This window comes from Nymphaea colorata, chromosome 12 (genome assembly GCF_008831285.2).
Source record: "Nymphaea colorata isolate Beijing-Zhang1983 chromosome 12, ASM883128v2, whole genome shotgun sequence".
NCBI lineage: Eukaryota > Viridiplantae > Streptophyta > Magnoliopsida > Nymphaeales > Nymphaeaceae > Nymphaea > Nymphaea colorata.
In genome coordinates this window covers 16,562,368-16,577,135 of record NC_045149.1, presented here as the reverse complement: position 1 = coordinate 16,577,135, position 14,768 = coordinate 16,562,368, and the positions used below count along the sequence as shown (strand labels likewise).

The 14,768-nt window shown below is 40.4% G+C and overlaps 1 protein-coding gene across 1 annotated transcript; it reads left to right on the top strand.

Annotated features, from left to right (window-relative positions):
* Window positions 1-8,409: 8,409 nt before the first annotated feature.
* Window positions 8,410-10,077, top strand: LOC116265369 (zinc finger protein ZAT9-like). Its single transcript, XM_031645936.2, has one exon. The coding sequence runs from the start codon at window positions 8,546-8,548 to the stop codon at window positions 9,671-9,673; it is 1,128 nt and encodes a 375-aa protein (XP_031501796.1). The 5' UTR covers window positions 8,410-8,545; the 3' UTR covers window positions 9,674-10,077.
* Window positions 10,078-14,768: the final 4,691 nt, after the last annotated feature.

Sequence of the window (14,768 nt, the reverse complement as noted above, 5' to 3'; positions counted from 1 at the left end):
TCAGTTTATGATGCAGTGATGGTTTATAATAACTTATAACTATTTCATCAAGAGTTTTAATTTTTAACCATCGTGTATGACAAATTTGTATTCAGAGCATGTGACTCTCTCGATGCTCTAGCTTTGACACTGTATTGCATGTGATTGCATCTATTATGTGTTATACATCGAAAATATTATTTCAATGCGGGTGAGTTCATAAAGTCTTCTGGTCCATGTGATGGATGGAAATCCGTCGGCCACGAAGAGATATCTTTCTTAGCCGTTTCCTTTGACTCTGCAGTTCGCCGGGTAAAGTATGACCACTGAATGAGAGTCAAGTGGTTCACCTACAAGTCCGGGCATGGCCCAAGTCAATTGCTGGGAATGCATTTGCTGCTTAAAATCTGGATCTGAATAATATCCAATTTCAGATTTCTTAGGTTCTCAAGGGTTTGGATCGCATCTAAGATCATTGAACTGTGGTCCCATCTCCTTATGATGGTCAGTTCGGGTCGGGCGTATGAGATCCAAACTCCAATCTCATATCACATAGTCCAAGAATCACCTCTTATAATCCGGCTTAAAAAGATTTAAATATATATACATATTCACATGAATCTGACGCTAAAAGAGACTGTCACCAAGCCAACGGTGATGTGCACATGGTGGTAGTTGGCCTAACTTAAAGCCATGTATGGTGCATTTCTTTCGAGGGATTAGAAATCCAGTAGAGCTGGAGCCCTCCATGATTGCTACTGCAATTTGGATGCTTCTTAGCCAATTCTATTACTGGCGACACTTCCGTCAGTATTATTTAGGCTAAGCTTTATGTATTTTAAGTCTACCATCATTTCAAGAATCCAAATCTTCTAAAATTGGTGGAAAGTTTGAATAAAAATTTGGGTTGATCAGAAGACGTTGTTTTGTGAAAAACAAGTTTTGATTTGAAAGAGGTCAAGAATTAGATACTTGGAATGCTGATGAACAGAAGCAAAATTAAAACGAAAAAAAAAAGAAGGATTATCTGAGATAACTTCTCTCTCTCTCTCTCTCTAGATTAGCATGTGGGCAGCGGGAATTGGATCTGTGTGGTCTTGAATTCCTGCATGTCTCAGTCCAAAGCCTTTAAATCCTTTCCTGCCAACTTTTCAAAATTGTCCAAAATGCATCAAACCAGAGCCAACGCACTATGCTATAATCCGGTGGCGAAAACAAATGTTGAAGCCTCGATGCGAGTCTACCTGGCTTCAATAAGGCAGCATTACAGTAACATAGCAGCTGAATGTGCTATATGAGCACATAAGGCACGACAGACAAAGCAATCGCCTTTAAAGATTGAGCACCAATGCAGAAAGCACTATCGGCGTCAACAACAAAAACTTATCATCACCATCATCATGCCACTAAAGGAGTACTGAATTTGCTGTCTTTGAGTTCTTATTCTCTATTTACAACTCAGTATAAGCTTTCTCTGCTTTCATCTTATTCGGAAAGTCTCAGAATAACGTACCTGTAGTTGATTGATAAGAATCGCCCTCCAATTTGGCAGAAACCAACAAATTTTATATTGTTAAAAATCGTGCGTCACAAAACACTAAAATTTTATAATCCAAATGGGCAATTTTCTTCACAATTAAGAGCAATGGGATTAAACCCAAGTGGTATTAGTAGAATATCCAGCAGATGCCAGGAAAAGTTTTTCTCTTGACCACTAGTAGAATTTTCAGGCAAAAGATTTACAGGCGCAATTTCTCTCTCTCTCTATATATATATATATATCAACCTGTCTTTAAGATCATATTGGTGACGTTAGATTTTAAATATCATAATTAAAGAGTCTGGCTTTTTCTCGCTGATCTATCGGTCTGGTTTATATACAAAAAGTGAAGGATGAACAGTTGGATCCGTGGAGAGAGGTAAGAACTTGGACGTATAAGAGCGCAAGTGTTCCTAATAATGTGATGCAGAGAAAGGCAACCCTATCCTGTCCTGTCCGTCACTTTGTGGTTATCTAACAGGCAAAACTTTCTGAGCGCCCTTCCATGATGGAGATGGACTGCCTCCATGCAAAGGCGTTTGGGCTCATACCCTCCAAGAGGTAAAAGCATTCAACTTCCTCCGCCCACCGGAAACGCACCACCTGACCTCAAAGTTCGCGCCACATGATTCATTGCACATCGGCTAAGATTCAAACGACGGCTGTAAAATCGGCCAAATCAGTTTTCTGCTCCCTTTTCCGGCTAATAGTTTCGGCCAAATCAGTTTCAGGATAAGACACCAAGAAAAATCTGCTCCTTTTTCCGGCTAAAAGTTTCGCAATCTTTGACCGGGAATTCAACAGAAAAACCAACAAGAAACTAACCAAATTAACGATGCGCGCATGGTGGCATACTTGGATTGCAGCCATGGCGGTCGCCGGCGCTGCTGAAGAATGGGCTGCCGATGAGTTAGTTAGTTTTCGATCAAAGTGTTCAACCCAATTACATAAAAAAAAGATTGGATATCTAATTATGGTATCAGATTTAAGAACCGACGTCTCATCATGTTCAAATTTGAATTTAGATTCTTTATACATAAATAACTGACCAGATTTAGATTCAAATATGGATTCGATTCAAACAAATATCTCATACATCTCCGGTATTCATACATGTTGGGAGTCAGTTTCATAATGCAGTTAGAATGGGGCTATGTATTTAAAAAAAAAAAATGGATTCATATTCAAATGTGAAAATAAAACTCAGCTAGGGATCAAATTCAGATGTGAAGTATATAATCCGAATGATTTGGTAGACCATTCAGCATTAATACGGTCCTCCTCCAACCAATCCACGGTCAGATGGTCACCATTAATACGCATTTATTTGGCCTGCGTTGACGAAATTAACAAGAACTGAAGTACTTGAGGACTCTTCGATTCAAACACGTCCTCTAGCAGCATTGTTATAAGAAAACAATTAAACGTATGGCGTCCAACGAGGGGTGGCCCCATTCTTTTGTCGCAACCAGACTCACATGTACTTGGATGGAAGCAGAAGTTTCAGAGGATCGTTTGTCCAGGATATGCTTTACCGCTTCTTCCGGTCGGTACAACAAATCTCTCCAATTGTGGGTCGAAATGAAGAACGTGGTGCAGTGCAATAAAATCCATCTAATGGTTTTCCACGACTTTTCTAGATCAGGATGAGCAAGGTCCATGGATATCTGAAGAACCAAATTATTAAGGCCTGATTGAGGGTATGGTTCCACATAAGTCGTATCTGGCATCGGGATTTTGTCATCTTTCTTTGGAACTCATTTTTCCAACCTCGCCTGCAGCATATCGGAACACGAAACGACAACTCTCAATACCATCAGAATAGCACCCTCCAGAATCGAAATAGAGATCGAGATCGAGAGAGGGAGTGTGTGTGTGAGAGAGAAAGAGTTAGCTCATGTTTACTATTTAAGTCAAATATAACCACTTCCTACATATATAATATAGTAGACCTTTGCTTCATGTGTATTTTTTAAGTCAAATATAACCACTTCCTACATATATAATATAGTAGACCTTTGCTTCATGTGTATTTTTTAAGTTGTTAGTTCACCTGATTCCATGCCTTTGCAACAATATTCCATTACTTTATATGAAAGGAGGAGGTGTTGCAGAATGAAAAACAAGCAAGCATGTAACAACATAACTTAGTTTAGAGGTGTCTAGGAAATTGAGGAGGAAGAAAGGTTTTGAGAGGAAGATGTTGAACCAAATTGTACCATCAGTGGATTTTCCACAGATTTTAAGCCCTTGAGGCATATGAAAGACTGTATGTGGTGAGCTCAACTAGAGCCCGGGCCCGACCATCACGTCGGCCAGTGCATACCCACATTCTGTGGTGCACACGACTCGGTTTACCTTGCGGCCCATGACTAATCTGGTGCTTGTAGGCTCCCTTGTCATTGAAGATGGAAGAAACATAGTGAAATACATATATATATATATATATATAGTATGATATAATGCATTTGATAATGTATTTAATCATGACCACCTAATGCATTATAATATATATGTACACATGTGTGTGAAAAATGAGTTCAAACGAATGCTATTAAAATCGGTTTGAATTGAATCAGACCGCCCTTTACCGATTCGATCCAATGACCGATTCGGTGGACTCCTAGAATCGGGCAATTTATCAGTGAATCCGCGGAATCATGGGCAAACTGGAGAATGACCTTTATAATTAAGTCGTAACTGTTGTTTACTGTTTCCTTCATTAATTCTTTTGTCTATTTTCTTATTCTTCTTGGCCTGCATTTTACATGACCGCGTGACTTTCATTAATTCTTATATTTAATGTATGTTGAAGTTCATAATGTGGGCAAACATGCATGGGAATTTAGACATATATATTTGATATGATTTTTGTGATTCACATAAGGTTAAATGCATTTTTCTGGTAAAATCTTAATTAGTTTTATTTTTATTTTTATTTATTAATATTTTTTTTCAAAATGTATTTATTTTTTAAATCAAAAGGCAGGCAAGCAGGCCGTCCCCGTGAACTTTTAATATTCGAAGTCTGGGGTTAGCGCAAAACAAATTTGCCAATTTCAGTTTGCGTGACATTTTCTGTCTCGTAAAAGTTTTATCTTTGCCCGCTTTTCGTCTTGCGTTTCTTCTTGGGCATCTCAGAACGCAACATAGAAGGGGAGAAAAGTAGAACGGAAGGAGTTGCAAAGCGGCGTGCTGGATCTGTGGGTGCAACTTGATTTGATTTGGTCATAATCAGATCCGTAATCAATATTGGTCGATGTCTCCACAGAGCACTGGAGTGCATGCGCGTTTTGGTTCAAATTTGGGTTTGGTATGTCTCCACAAGTTAAGATCCAGATTGTCTTATAGTCTTTTTATATATAAATAATTGGTAGAACTCGTGACTTAGTTGGTGAACTCATGACTCAAACTCAAATCGACTAAAAAGTTTAGATTATCAAGTTATAAGGTTGACTGGGCAGTTCAATTCGGTTGGTGTAAGTTATAAATTTTTGTAATGCAATTTTTTTTTTATATAAATAGATGAAGTAAGTTAGTCTATCAACATTAATGTGAGTGTTTGTACATACGTAATAAAATTTGTAAAATATTTTATAATTCAAAAAACTATACTTTGCTATTTAATAGTGTATGAAAAATACACAACTCGGATCAATGAGTTTATCGTTTGCTTTTGGGATCCAACCCGTTAGCGGCACGCGTGCAAATCAACTGGTATGTGCTGTCTTGGATAAGAACCAAAGAGAGAAGGAACAGATTTTAGAATTTTTAAAGCAACAGATAAGAAATAAAACCCAAAAATAAAAAAGAAAGGATAAATAACAGCTTGCAGCCACGTGCTTCCCTCCCTCCTGCCACGACGCCTGCAAATCTTCTAAATTTTAATTTATCTGGGAAATTCAAAATAATGGAACTAATTAACAGTATGAAAAAAGAAAAAAAAAAAAGTTCACGGCCAAGTACCCGCAGTTTTATGTATTTGCAGAAATGTCCGCAGTTTAAGGCTTCTATGCACAACACGGGGCATGGTTTGGATGACCACATCACATGAATGATCATTCCGAAGCTTTGCTTGGAGATTAAGGTGGGATGGTACTTGGTGTGCGATCAAGCCACAGATATGAAGGGATTATGGGTTTGCTTAGTAGATTGAGTGATCAACATCAACTTTAATTCATGTTGTCCCAAAGCCATTCAAAGTAATTTTTTCTGAAGCTACAACTAAGTAGAACTTAGCTTTCTTTGTTTTTCTGATGAAAAGGACCCATGTAAGGAGTAGCGGAGTTACCATGGGGCTGGTGTGGGCAATTGCCCACCCCAGCTTGTGTAATCTTTTATAAAATTTTCATTTATCATGTATAGGACTTAAACCCATGTCAATGCCTTGTAGTTCTATATGCACTCAATCAATTGCAATAATAAGATGGATCAATGCCCCTTAGCTAAAATTTTCTAGCTTCGGCATTGTATGTAAAAAGTAATAGACTACTGAAGAGGCAATTTACGGGATCGTTCATTTTGCTGTCGAACCGTCGTTTGATATATAAAAAGTCTAGTTGCTGCTGGTTCATGAGCCAACTACACATTGAACCAAAGCAGTTGAAGGAAAAGGTATTATCATGTGAGAGCGGTAGAAAATTCCACCATTCGAGTGAGAACTAACTATGTCACTTTAACTATGCATTATCAACATACTTGATCAAGCTGTTCAACTATGCTACGCCCCTCAAAACAAAAAAAAAACTGCATGTAATTGCTCTATCGAGCGCAAGTGCGTCAATCAACATTTCAAACAGTCACGTCTTTGGTTAAATCAGATCAAAAAGCCAGCTCTTTCTACAACTCAATCCAAAAGATGCCACGAACTGCAACTGCAACTTTATAGAAAAAGGAAAGCAAGAAAGGTTTCTTCCCCGTGGTGGCAGCCGCGGAATCTATTCATTTAGCTGATGATCAGATGAGAGGGAATCGTTAAAACATTATTTGCAAAAAAGCTGCTTAATTTTGTCGGCTATTTGCAGAAAAAAGAGCTGCCTATGCTTAGCCTTAATATGAACAGCTATTTATGTTAGTTATTTAATATGCTGAGAGAAAGCTAATACTACTGTACATGTAAAGATGAAAAGTTTCCACCTCTCTATCTCTGTAGGGGCATGGTGGCTAGGCCTCATGTCGGGTTAGCTTCTTGCTTGGGGTTCATGAACATTTAATAAAAATGATAAACTAATTGCTGTTTTGTTTAATGTTCCAATGTAGTTAACAATCCATTACCCAGAAAAGAGGTCGATAGATTGTCGGAGATCTGTGTACATCTATCAATAGTGTGACAATCCCATTATTTATAGTCCAGAAAAATAATACTTGCAAAAATTGCGCCCACGATGAGCCTTCTACGTAGCTACACGCCCCACTAGCTATACAATGCTCTTAACCAGAAAGTTATAATTATGTAATTTTATACCTTACCCAGAACTTGATCTGCATTTAAAACTTGAATATAAGGCACTTGTTAAGGAATAGCCTATATATGATCCTGTTTTTTGTAAAATATTCAAAATTTTTTGAAAAGGGGAAAAAAGATTAATAAGAGAAAAACATTCTTCGTGTGATTTTTCTTGGCTTTAACGCTTCCCCTCCTTTTGGGTATTCATCCTTTTGCAAGGAACCAAACCATCTTTCGGTGGCACCAACAGAAGACGAAAAGGTAATTCATTTATTATTATTGGAAATGAAAAAAATAAAAGAAAAAGGCGAAAATGACCCCGCTCTTTAAGATATTGACTCAGCAAGGGACCAACCCACATGCGGAGAAAGCCGATAAACGCTCCCGCAAGCGGACGGAACTAACCCCCACCTGAAAAAGGAAATTCACATAAAAAATGATTTTCTTTTTTTTCAAAAAAAAAAATCAACTTCATGCAACCAGCTTAAGGACAGGTAAACATGACTCGGAAATTTCTGGAAATTCAGTGAGAATCGGTTTTTGAGCCCAGTTTTTTTTAAGGGTCAGATATAATAAAAAAATTAAGTAACTGATTAAGAAATCTAATCAGATTTGGATACAAATTCAAATAGATATTCTACATTTAATATCTGAACATTTTGAGAGATCATAATGCAGTACAAAATTTAGGTGTATACTTAAAAAATCGGTTTCAGATTCATCTTGTAAAGTTAGTATAAACTTTTTATTTGTTTGTATTTAAATCCAAATTAGAACCCGAACATGTGAACATTATTGGTTATGGTAAAGGGTACATCCCTCAAGGTCGAGTTTGGTTTCCAATGGAACTTTTTACTGATTATGCTCATTTTCCGGAGTCTCAATTTATTTTCCTATGGAATATAATTTTAGAACCTAGCTAGCTGGTGGAATAAGAGTCCTATATGACAATATAAATGTGTATTAGGAATCTGTTTCTCACAGATTTTTCCCATGGGTCGGCTGAGAGAAGTGTCCAAGTTGAGGCTGAAAATATCCGATTCGGGTACTTCCGAGTTGGTCGAGAGGGTGGGTTTGGTAAAGAGTACCAACTGCGTGGTTGTTATGAAAGGCGATAAGTGGGTCGGCAATGGGATTGGTTGCCTTTGCCACGTTTAATAAAGAAGCGAAGCTTTTCACTTCACAGATTCCTTCTTTCTTCTTTTCTCCCCAGTGGTGCGTCTCTGGAAATTTTGCCCATTAGTCTTCTAAATCCGGTTCTTCATTTCCGAGTCCTTAAGCTCTTGTTGTGGTGAGAGCGGGAGGGGAGCGGTTCGGGTGAGTTTTGAGTCGGTCAATTTCCGAGTCTTCGAGTTCAAAGGCAGGAGCATTTCCGTCATTTAACTCGAGCCACAAGGGGGGAGAGAGAGAGAGAGAGCGAGAAACCAACTCGCTTCTTTTGCTCTCATTCTACCATATCAACCATCTTCCCAAGATTCCAACTCTTACTTTTGCTCTGTTTCTACCGCACCACCATTTCTTCATCCTCTTCTTTTCGCTCTCTCTCTCTCTCTTTCTCCATTGCTCGAGTTGAAGAGGAAATGGACGAAGGAGATGAAGCGCATGTCTGCAAAATCTGTGACCGGACGTTCAGATGTGGCCGAGCTCTGGGAGGCCATATGAGGTCGCACATGACCACGCTCAAGCTCCCCATAGATCCGAAGGGTCAGCACCAAGCGCAGCAGAAGCATCGCCACCAACACCACCGAGAAGAAGAAGATGAGGAAGAAGAAGAAGAATTATATGAAGAAGAAGAGGAGGAAGAAGAAGAAGTGAGAGGAAGACGAAGAAAGCAGAAGAAGGAAGAAGAAGGAAATGAAGTTAGTGGAAGCAGAAGAAAGCAGAAGGTAGTAGTAGTAGAAGATGATGATGATGATGAAGAACTGGCAGAGGAGGAAGAAGATGGAATCGTCAGAGAAGAGATCGAGGAGAACTTCGTATACTCATTGAGAGAGAATCCCCGAAGGAGCTTCCGCTTCTCCGATCCCGAGTTCTCTTTCACCATTGACGCCTCCTCCCCCGGCGTTCCACCACCAACCGACATCACCATGACTTCCGTCCACGACAGCCAAAGCGAGACGGAGGAGCTTTCTGGCCCCAGGCGCCGGCCAAGCAGGAAGAAGGTTGCTCGCCTTCGTTTTCCCTTCTTCTCTGGGGGCGAAGTATCGCCGGAGGAACCCGTTAGCTCCATCTCCAATACTTCGCCAGAGGAGGACGTCGCCATCTCCCTCATGCTACTGTCCCGTGATGTGCGGGCCCTAACGGACTCATCCATCGCCGCCTCCTCATCTCCCTTGGGGCTTCGCTCGAAACGACGCCGGAAGTTCCAGTGCGGCACTTGCAAGAAGCTCTTCCCGTCCTACCAGGCCCTCGGCGGCCACCGTGCAGGCCACAAGAAGACTAAAGGGGGCTGCGCCCCTTCCGGACTCGGCCTCCCGGAGCTCTTCGGTGACAGGAAAATCCACGAGTGCCCCTTTTGTTTCAGGGTGTTCGGGTCTGGCCAGGCCCTGGGAGGCCATAAGAGGACCCACTTTTCCGGCGCCGGGTTCGGAATTCCAATGCCAGAGACGGATGACAGCATGCTCGATCTGAACCTCCCGGCAACTGTCGACGATTCAACATCGGCTTTGTCCGATGCAGAGTTTATCGATCCAGACAACCCCAATTAAGCTTCCAAATCGGGATCTTTCGATCCTTCCTTGAGTGCCCACCTGAAATTTCTGTTGAAAGATCACTTTTTCGTTTCATTCTGATCGCAAGCAATCCATTGGTTGTCCAGCGAAGATTGATCAACATGTCTGTGACTTTGTCATGCTTCCGATAAATCTGATGGCAACTCGTCGGCAGATGGTCTTTCTGGGGAGTTCGTGAAGTTCCGGTGGCCATTCTGTGATCTAAGGTAGCAAAATTGGTCTGAAATTCATTGTACATTTTTCTTCATTTTCTTTTAGAATTACTGTTGTATATGTTTTGGGGGGTCTTACTGAATCTGATATAAGTTCATTTTCCTTCTTCCTCAGTTTTTTAAGCAATTTATATAATTTCATTGGGAATTTGAAGAGTATTTAAATTCTATCACTTATTCAATCTGCTTCTGTTTTTCTTTTATTTTTTTTTTTAACTGTAATCTGAAACAGAATAGTATGCATGAATATGATCCATATGCTGTTTCCAGACGCTTCTTCTTAGTTGCGACCTTCCTCTTTCCGTGTTTTACTTTCACCATCTCTTTAGCTAAGCTATTTTTCACTCGAAGTGTCACCGTCCTCGCCACCCGATAGAAGCCAAGTCTTATCTGTCGCCAGCATCCTGGTTCACATGAATTTTCAGCTAAATGAGTTATTAGCCGAGTAGTTTATTTTCTTGTAGGCCATAAAAGTTGTAATCAATCATTCATTTCCAGCCACCTTTTAAGCTGCGAAGTGCAATGCATCTTCCTTTTCTACTCTTTTTAACAATAATTTCTTTAGTATCAAGAATGCCACTTGATCTGTCTTAGTAGGTTTAGGAGGTTTGACTTTAAGGTGCAGTTATCTTTTTGGCCTTTTCTTTTTCTCTTAAGTATTCTGTGCTTCCCTGTGGTGAAATATATCTGCTTTGGAAGCTTTATACAATCCACTGTCTGCAGTTTTGTCTAGAGAGTACTGCTTGAGTTCTGGGTAGCTTGCCTTCAGTTGAAGCATCTATTGGTGCCTGTGAAAGAAATTCAGAATTAGGTTCTCTCTCCATTTTCAAACGAGAAACTTGCCTAACTTTTTAGAGAGAGAGAAGGGTTTTGTTGCAATGTGTTCAGCCAATGTGGGGTCAGAATTCCTGCAAACATCGCTATAGACAACATCAGCTGTCCTCTCTCTCTCTCTCTCTCTCTCTCCCCCCCCCCCCCCTCTCCTCTGTAGCATGGTACATGATGTTATGCCACACTGCCCTGATCCAGCCATCCCGAGGTCAATATTTCGCGAGATTGCTGCAAAAGGAGGAATAATCTTTCTTTAGGTTTCTAAGACGTCAGTGGCATGCTATGTAGACTAGGCAGGGCAGGACGCTTTCTGCGTGGTTCTGTTCTGTTGTTTTAATCAAACTTCCTATCTCGATACATGAACAGAGACTTTTAATTTCTGGTCCTTTATTCCTAAGGAACAGTAAGTCCAGAACCCCTCTTCTTCTTCTTCTTCTTCTTCTTCTTCTTCTCCTTCTTCTTCTTTCTCTAAATTTTTTAATACCATGAATTTTTTAATACCATGCGTGACTGTATTTAGTCTTTACTGTCTAGCCCCATGAAAAATTTTCACTCTTTAGAATTTGATAAAACTTTGATCAAGCATTGATTGATGTTTTGGAAATGGGGAGAGCCCACGTGTCACCTTTGATGAGGTAATGCATGTGCTTGTGCTTGTTGTTATGCTGGTGCGTGTGCACATGCTCAGTTGGGTGTGTGTGTGTGTGTGTGTGGTGAGACTTGAGAGTGGTGGCTCTGTCTTGTGCTGATGCCTACTTGTCCACTACTACCGTGAGGGTTGGGATTCCTTGAGGGGACCGTGTATGTGTGCGGCCTCTGGCATCTTCTACCTTTACTTTCTCGGCTGAATGGCATCGCGAGAACAGTGAGTCACGCACTTGCCATGACCAAGCCTGAAGCTTTAATTAAAAACTAAACAGTCCCCAAGAAAGAGAGAGAGAGAACTCTGCCGTTTCCCTTTCCTAGTCTTTACTTCTCCTATAGGAGAAGGATCTCTGCCTTTGTTAAACTCAGTAGTTTCCTAAAACTGACTGAAATTTTTATACTTCAGCAGCTTCTTCTTCGCCTTTCAGTTTCGTTTCGTTTCTTTTGTTTTCTCTCTGAGGGGGGTTCCTCTCCATTAGCCGACGCGGTCATGTTAATGGATATAGGAGAAAAAAAAAAAGGATATGGAAAAAAATTTCAACATCCATTTCAGGAGGAAGACTTGAGAGTCTGATCTAAATGTTCAGGCAGTTAGAGTTTTGGATTTTCAACAATTTTCTTGGCCACATTTTGGGGATAAAGAGAAGATACTTGTCATTCACTTCTCATGGCTCTAGTGGTGGACGAATGCATGGAAAACAAGGAGCTTTGCATTGCCCTGCTCCGGCAGATTCTCAACTCTCATGAGGTCGCCCTTCTCAATGCCAGAACCACACGGTGTTTGCAATCAATTGGCGATTAGATGATGTCGGATGACTAAGGAATCAAAATCTGGCGCGTTAATGTCTTTAGCTGGGAGCATTAATAATAGTTTATATGATTTATGGTGTTTTAGCGTCAGTTTAGCATGTTTTCAATCTATATATGAGAGAAAGAGAGAGGACTTAGTAGACACGGTGTGTATGACAGTGGAAGGCTTGTCCACTATCGTTAGAATCAAACGCGAACCGCACTTGTGACGAGACAGTTGGACTCAAAAATCTTCGGATTTCAAAGCCTCCGTCGTAATTGACTCGCCTTCTTCTCTGACCTTGGGCGGCCGTTGGCCCTTAACGCACCCTATAAGGGGAGAAATTCTTCTCACTTAACAACGTTTTGGACTCGTAGTCACAGTTTTCTTAGAATAAGACTAAATGCATATAAGACGGGACCCCTGTTCGTCTTCCACATGAGCTGGATGTCTATGGCGACGATTCAAATCCAGTGGCAGGTACATGATAGGGGCGGACACTCAAACCCTTTTCCTGTGAGAAATGGTACACTCGTCAACTAAGTGTCGCACATCCACTACTTACAATTCAAAGGATAAGCGCTCATGCAACCGAACTGACTATTGTATTTTTACTTACCTGTTAGTTCGATCAGCTACGTTTCGTTCCTTGAGGTAGGTTCACACATTTGATGAATGAGAAGATTTTTTTTTTTTAGACCTTTACTTGACAGTGAAAACTGAGAAAAAATCTAGGTATACAAAGCAGCTTTCTAGGACAGAAACTTCTCGGAAAAATTGTTCCAATGTGTGGGGATGAGCAAAATACAGGGGAAAAATCTGCTGAATTTTCTGGAAACGTTCTTCCTTGTCAACACCAGCGTGGTTGAAAAGTTGTAGCTGTTCTCAAATTAAACGCGTACATCTTTTTTCAGCATCAAATCTAGTTTAACTCGTAGGCTGTGCTTGCATGATATCTTCAGAAAACGATAGTTTGATGGTTGTTAATCGGTTTTCAAAGCTTGGTTGATTTATTTGGTTGGCTAGACTTTATTTTTATAGATAAGATGGTGGAGCTATGTCCATTTTAAAGTGGTTTTGTCAAAACCGGGATTTTCCTTTACAAACGCGGTTTCGGCCACCAAACAAACACGCCTTAAACGCCAGTTCAGAGACAAAACGACACTCAATATATGCCCATAACCTTCGGTGTTCATTCTTTGAAACTGTGTTGTTATATGTTCACGAGAACAGCTTGGTTTTCCTTCCCACGGCTTTGACACGGGATCTTTTCTTTTTAAGTTAAAAAGATGTGGAGAGTTCAATATTTGAGGTACATCACTAACGAGTACGGCCAGAGTCTGCTTACCTAATTCTAGTGGTTGCTTCTTGGTAGTAACTTCATTAAAGACACTGCTCTCGTTATAACCAAGGACAAAGGATCCTTAAATCCAAAAAAAGGGGGAAAAAGAAAGGAACATCAAGAAGTTGAGACGTACTTTTCATGGGAAATATGTCTAGGAGGAAAAGCTTGAGAGGTGGTGCTCTTTTTAACTCACGGTTGGTTGATGGTCAAGATAGTCGGTGGGACGAATTAGAAATGTGGACCTCTTCTAGGTGGGACACTATGTATGTATATTGATGATGAAGATGGAGATTTGTTGCCATCGGCATGTGGGTAGTTCATATATATATATATATGTGTGTGTGTGTTTCTGATGATGATGAATGTGGACTTCCAGAGTTTCCTTTTTCCAAAGCGACCGAATAGTTGCAGTGGAAAATGCCTTTCTTTTTACCTAAAAGTTTGAATGAGAGGCTCAGTTCTGAGAGAATGGTGTCCACTGTCAATTCTAGAGGGCGCGTTGAGTTTGACCCGCTGCATGACATGAGTCCCCCTAGCCCGTGTCGTGGAGGAGCGGTATGTAGTAAGGGCTCGTGTCATGGAAGAGGGATCGAACTCGATGTGCTCTTCGAGCATTCAAAAATCTCGATTTCTTTATACTCAAGAAGTAAGCACGCATGTTTCTCAAATTTGTGAATGCCTCTCTGCCTGTATATCTTGATTTTGGTGAGTGGGAGTAAATCTTAAATCTCACTGCTCAAGTGAAGGTCGAAGCCTCCTCCCGTCCTTCCAGGGTCCGCAAGGCTTGCTTTTGGATTTTTATAATGCCTCATAAGTAATTGCCTACAAAAACATTTTTCTTTTCTACTAGGCAAAAGTTGAAAACTGGTATCTCCTCCAAATAGAATTTAGGAACCATAGGGATGTGAACGATTTGGATGCGGGTCAGATCCAGTACTTTTTGAGTTCAACTTGGGTTAGGATTTCTTTGTAACCAGTTTTTAGAATCAAATTCAAACGATCAAATCCAACTATCATGGGACTCAAAGTTCCTATGCAATCTGATCATACCTAGATTTTTTTATAAGATCTTTGTAAATGAATTTGAAATGGGATATATCCGCCATCCTTCCTTACTATCTACCAACTACACAGTGCTTCCACCTTTGGCAAAAGTAGGGTCGGGAGCCAGATCACTTCAAGAGTACCAAGACATTTTAACTACGAGTTCTGAAAGGAAACTTATACCAAATTACGGTGAAGTTGGAT

Excerpts from the sequence above, each read along its gene's own strand:
- LOC116265369 (XM_031645936.2), top strand. The coding sequence starts at position 8,546 with ATGGACGAAGGAGATGAAGCGCATGTCTGCAAAATCTGTGACCGGACG.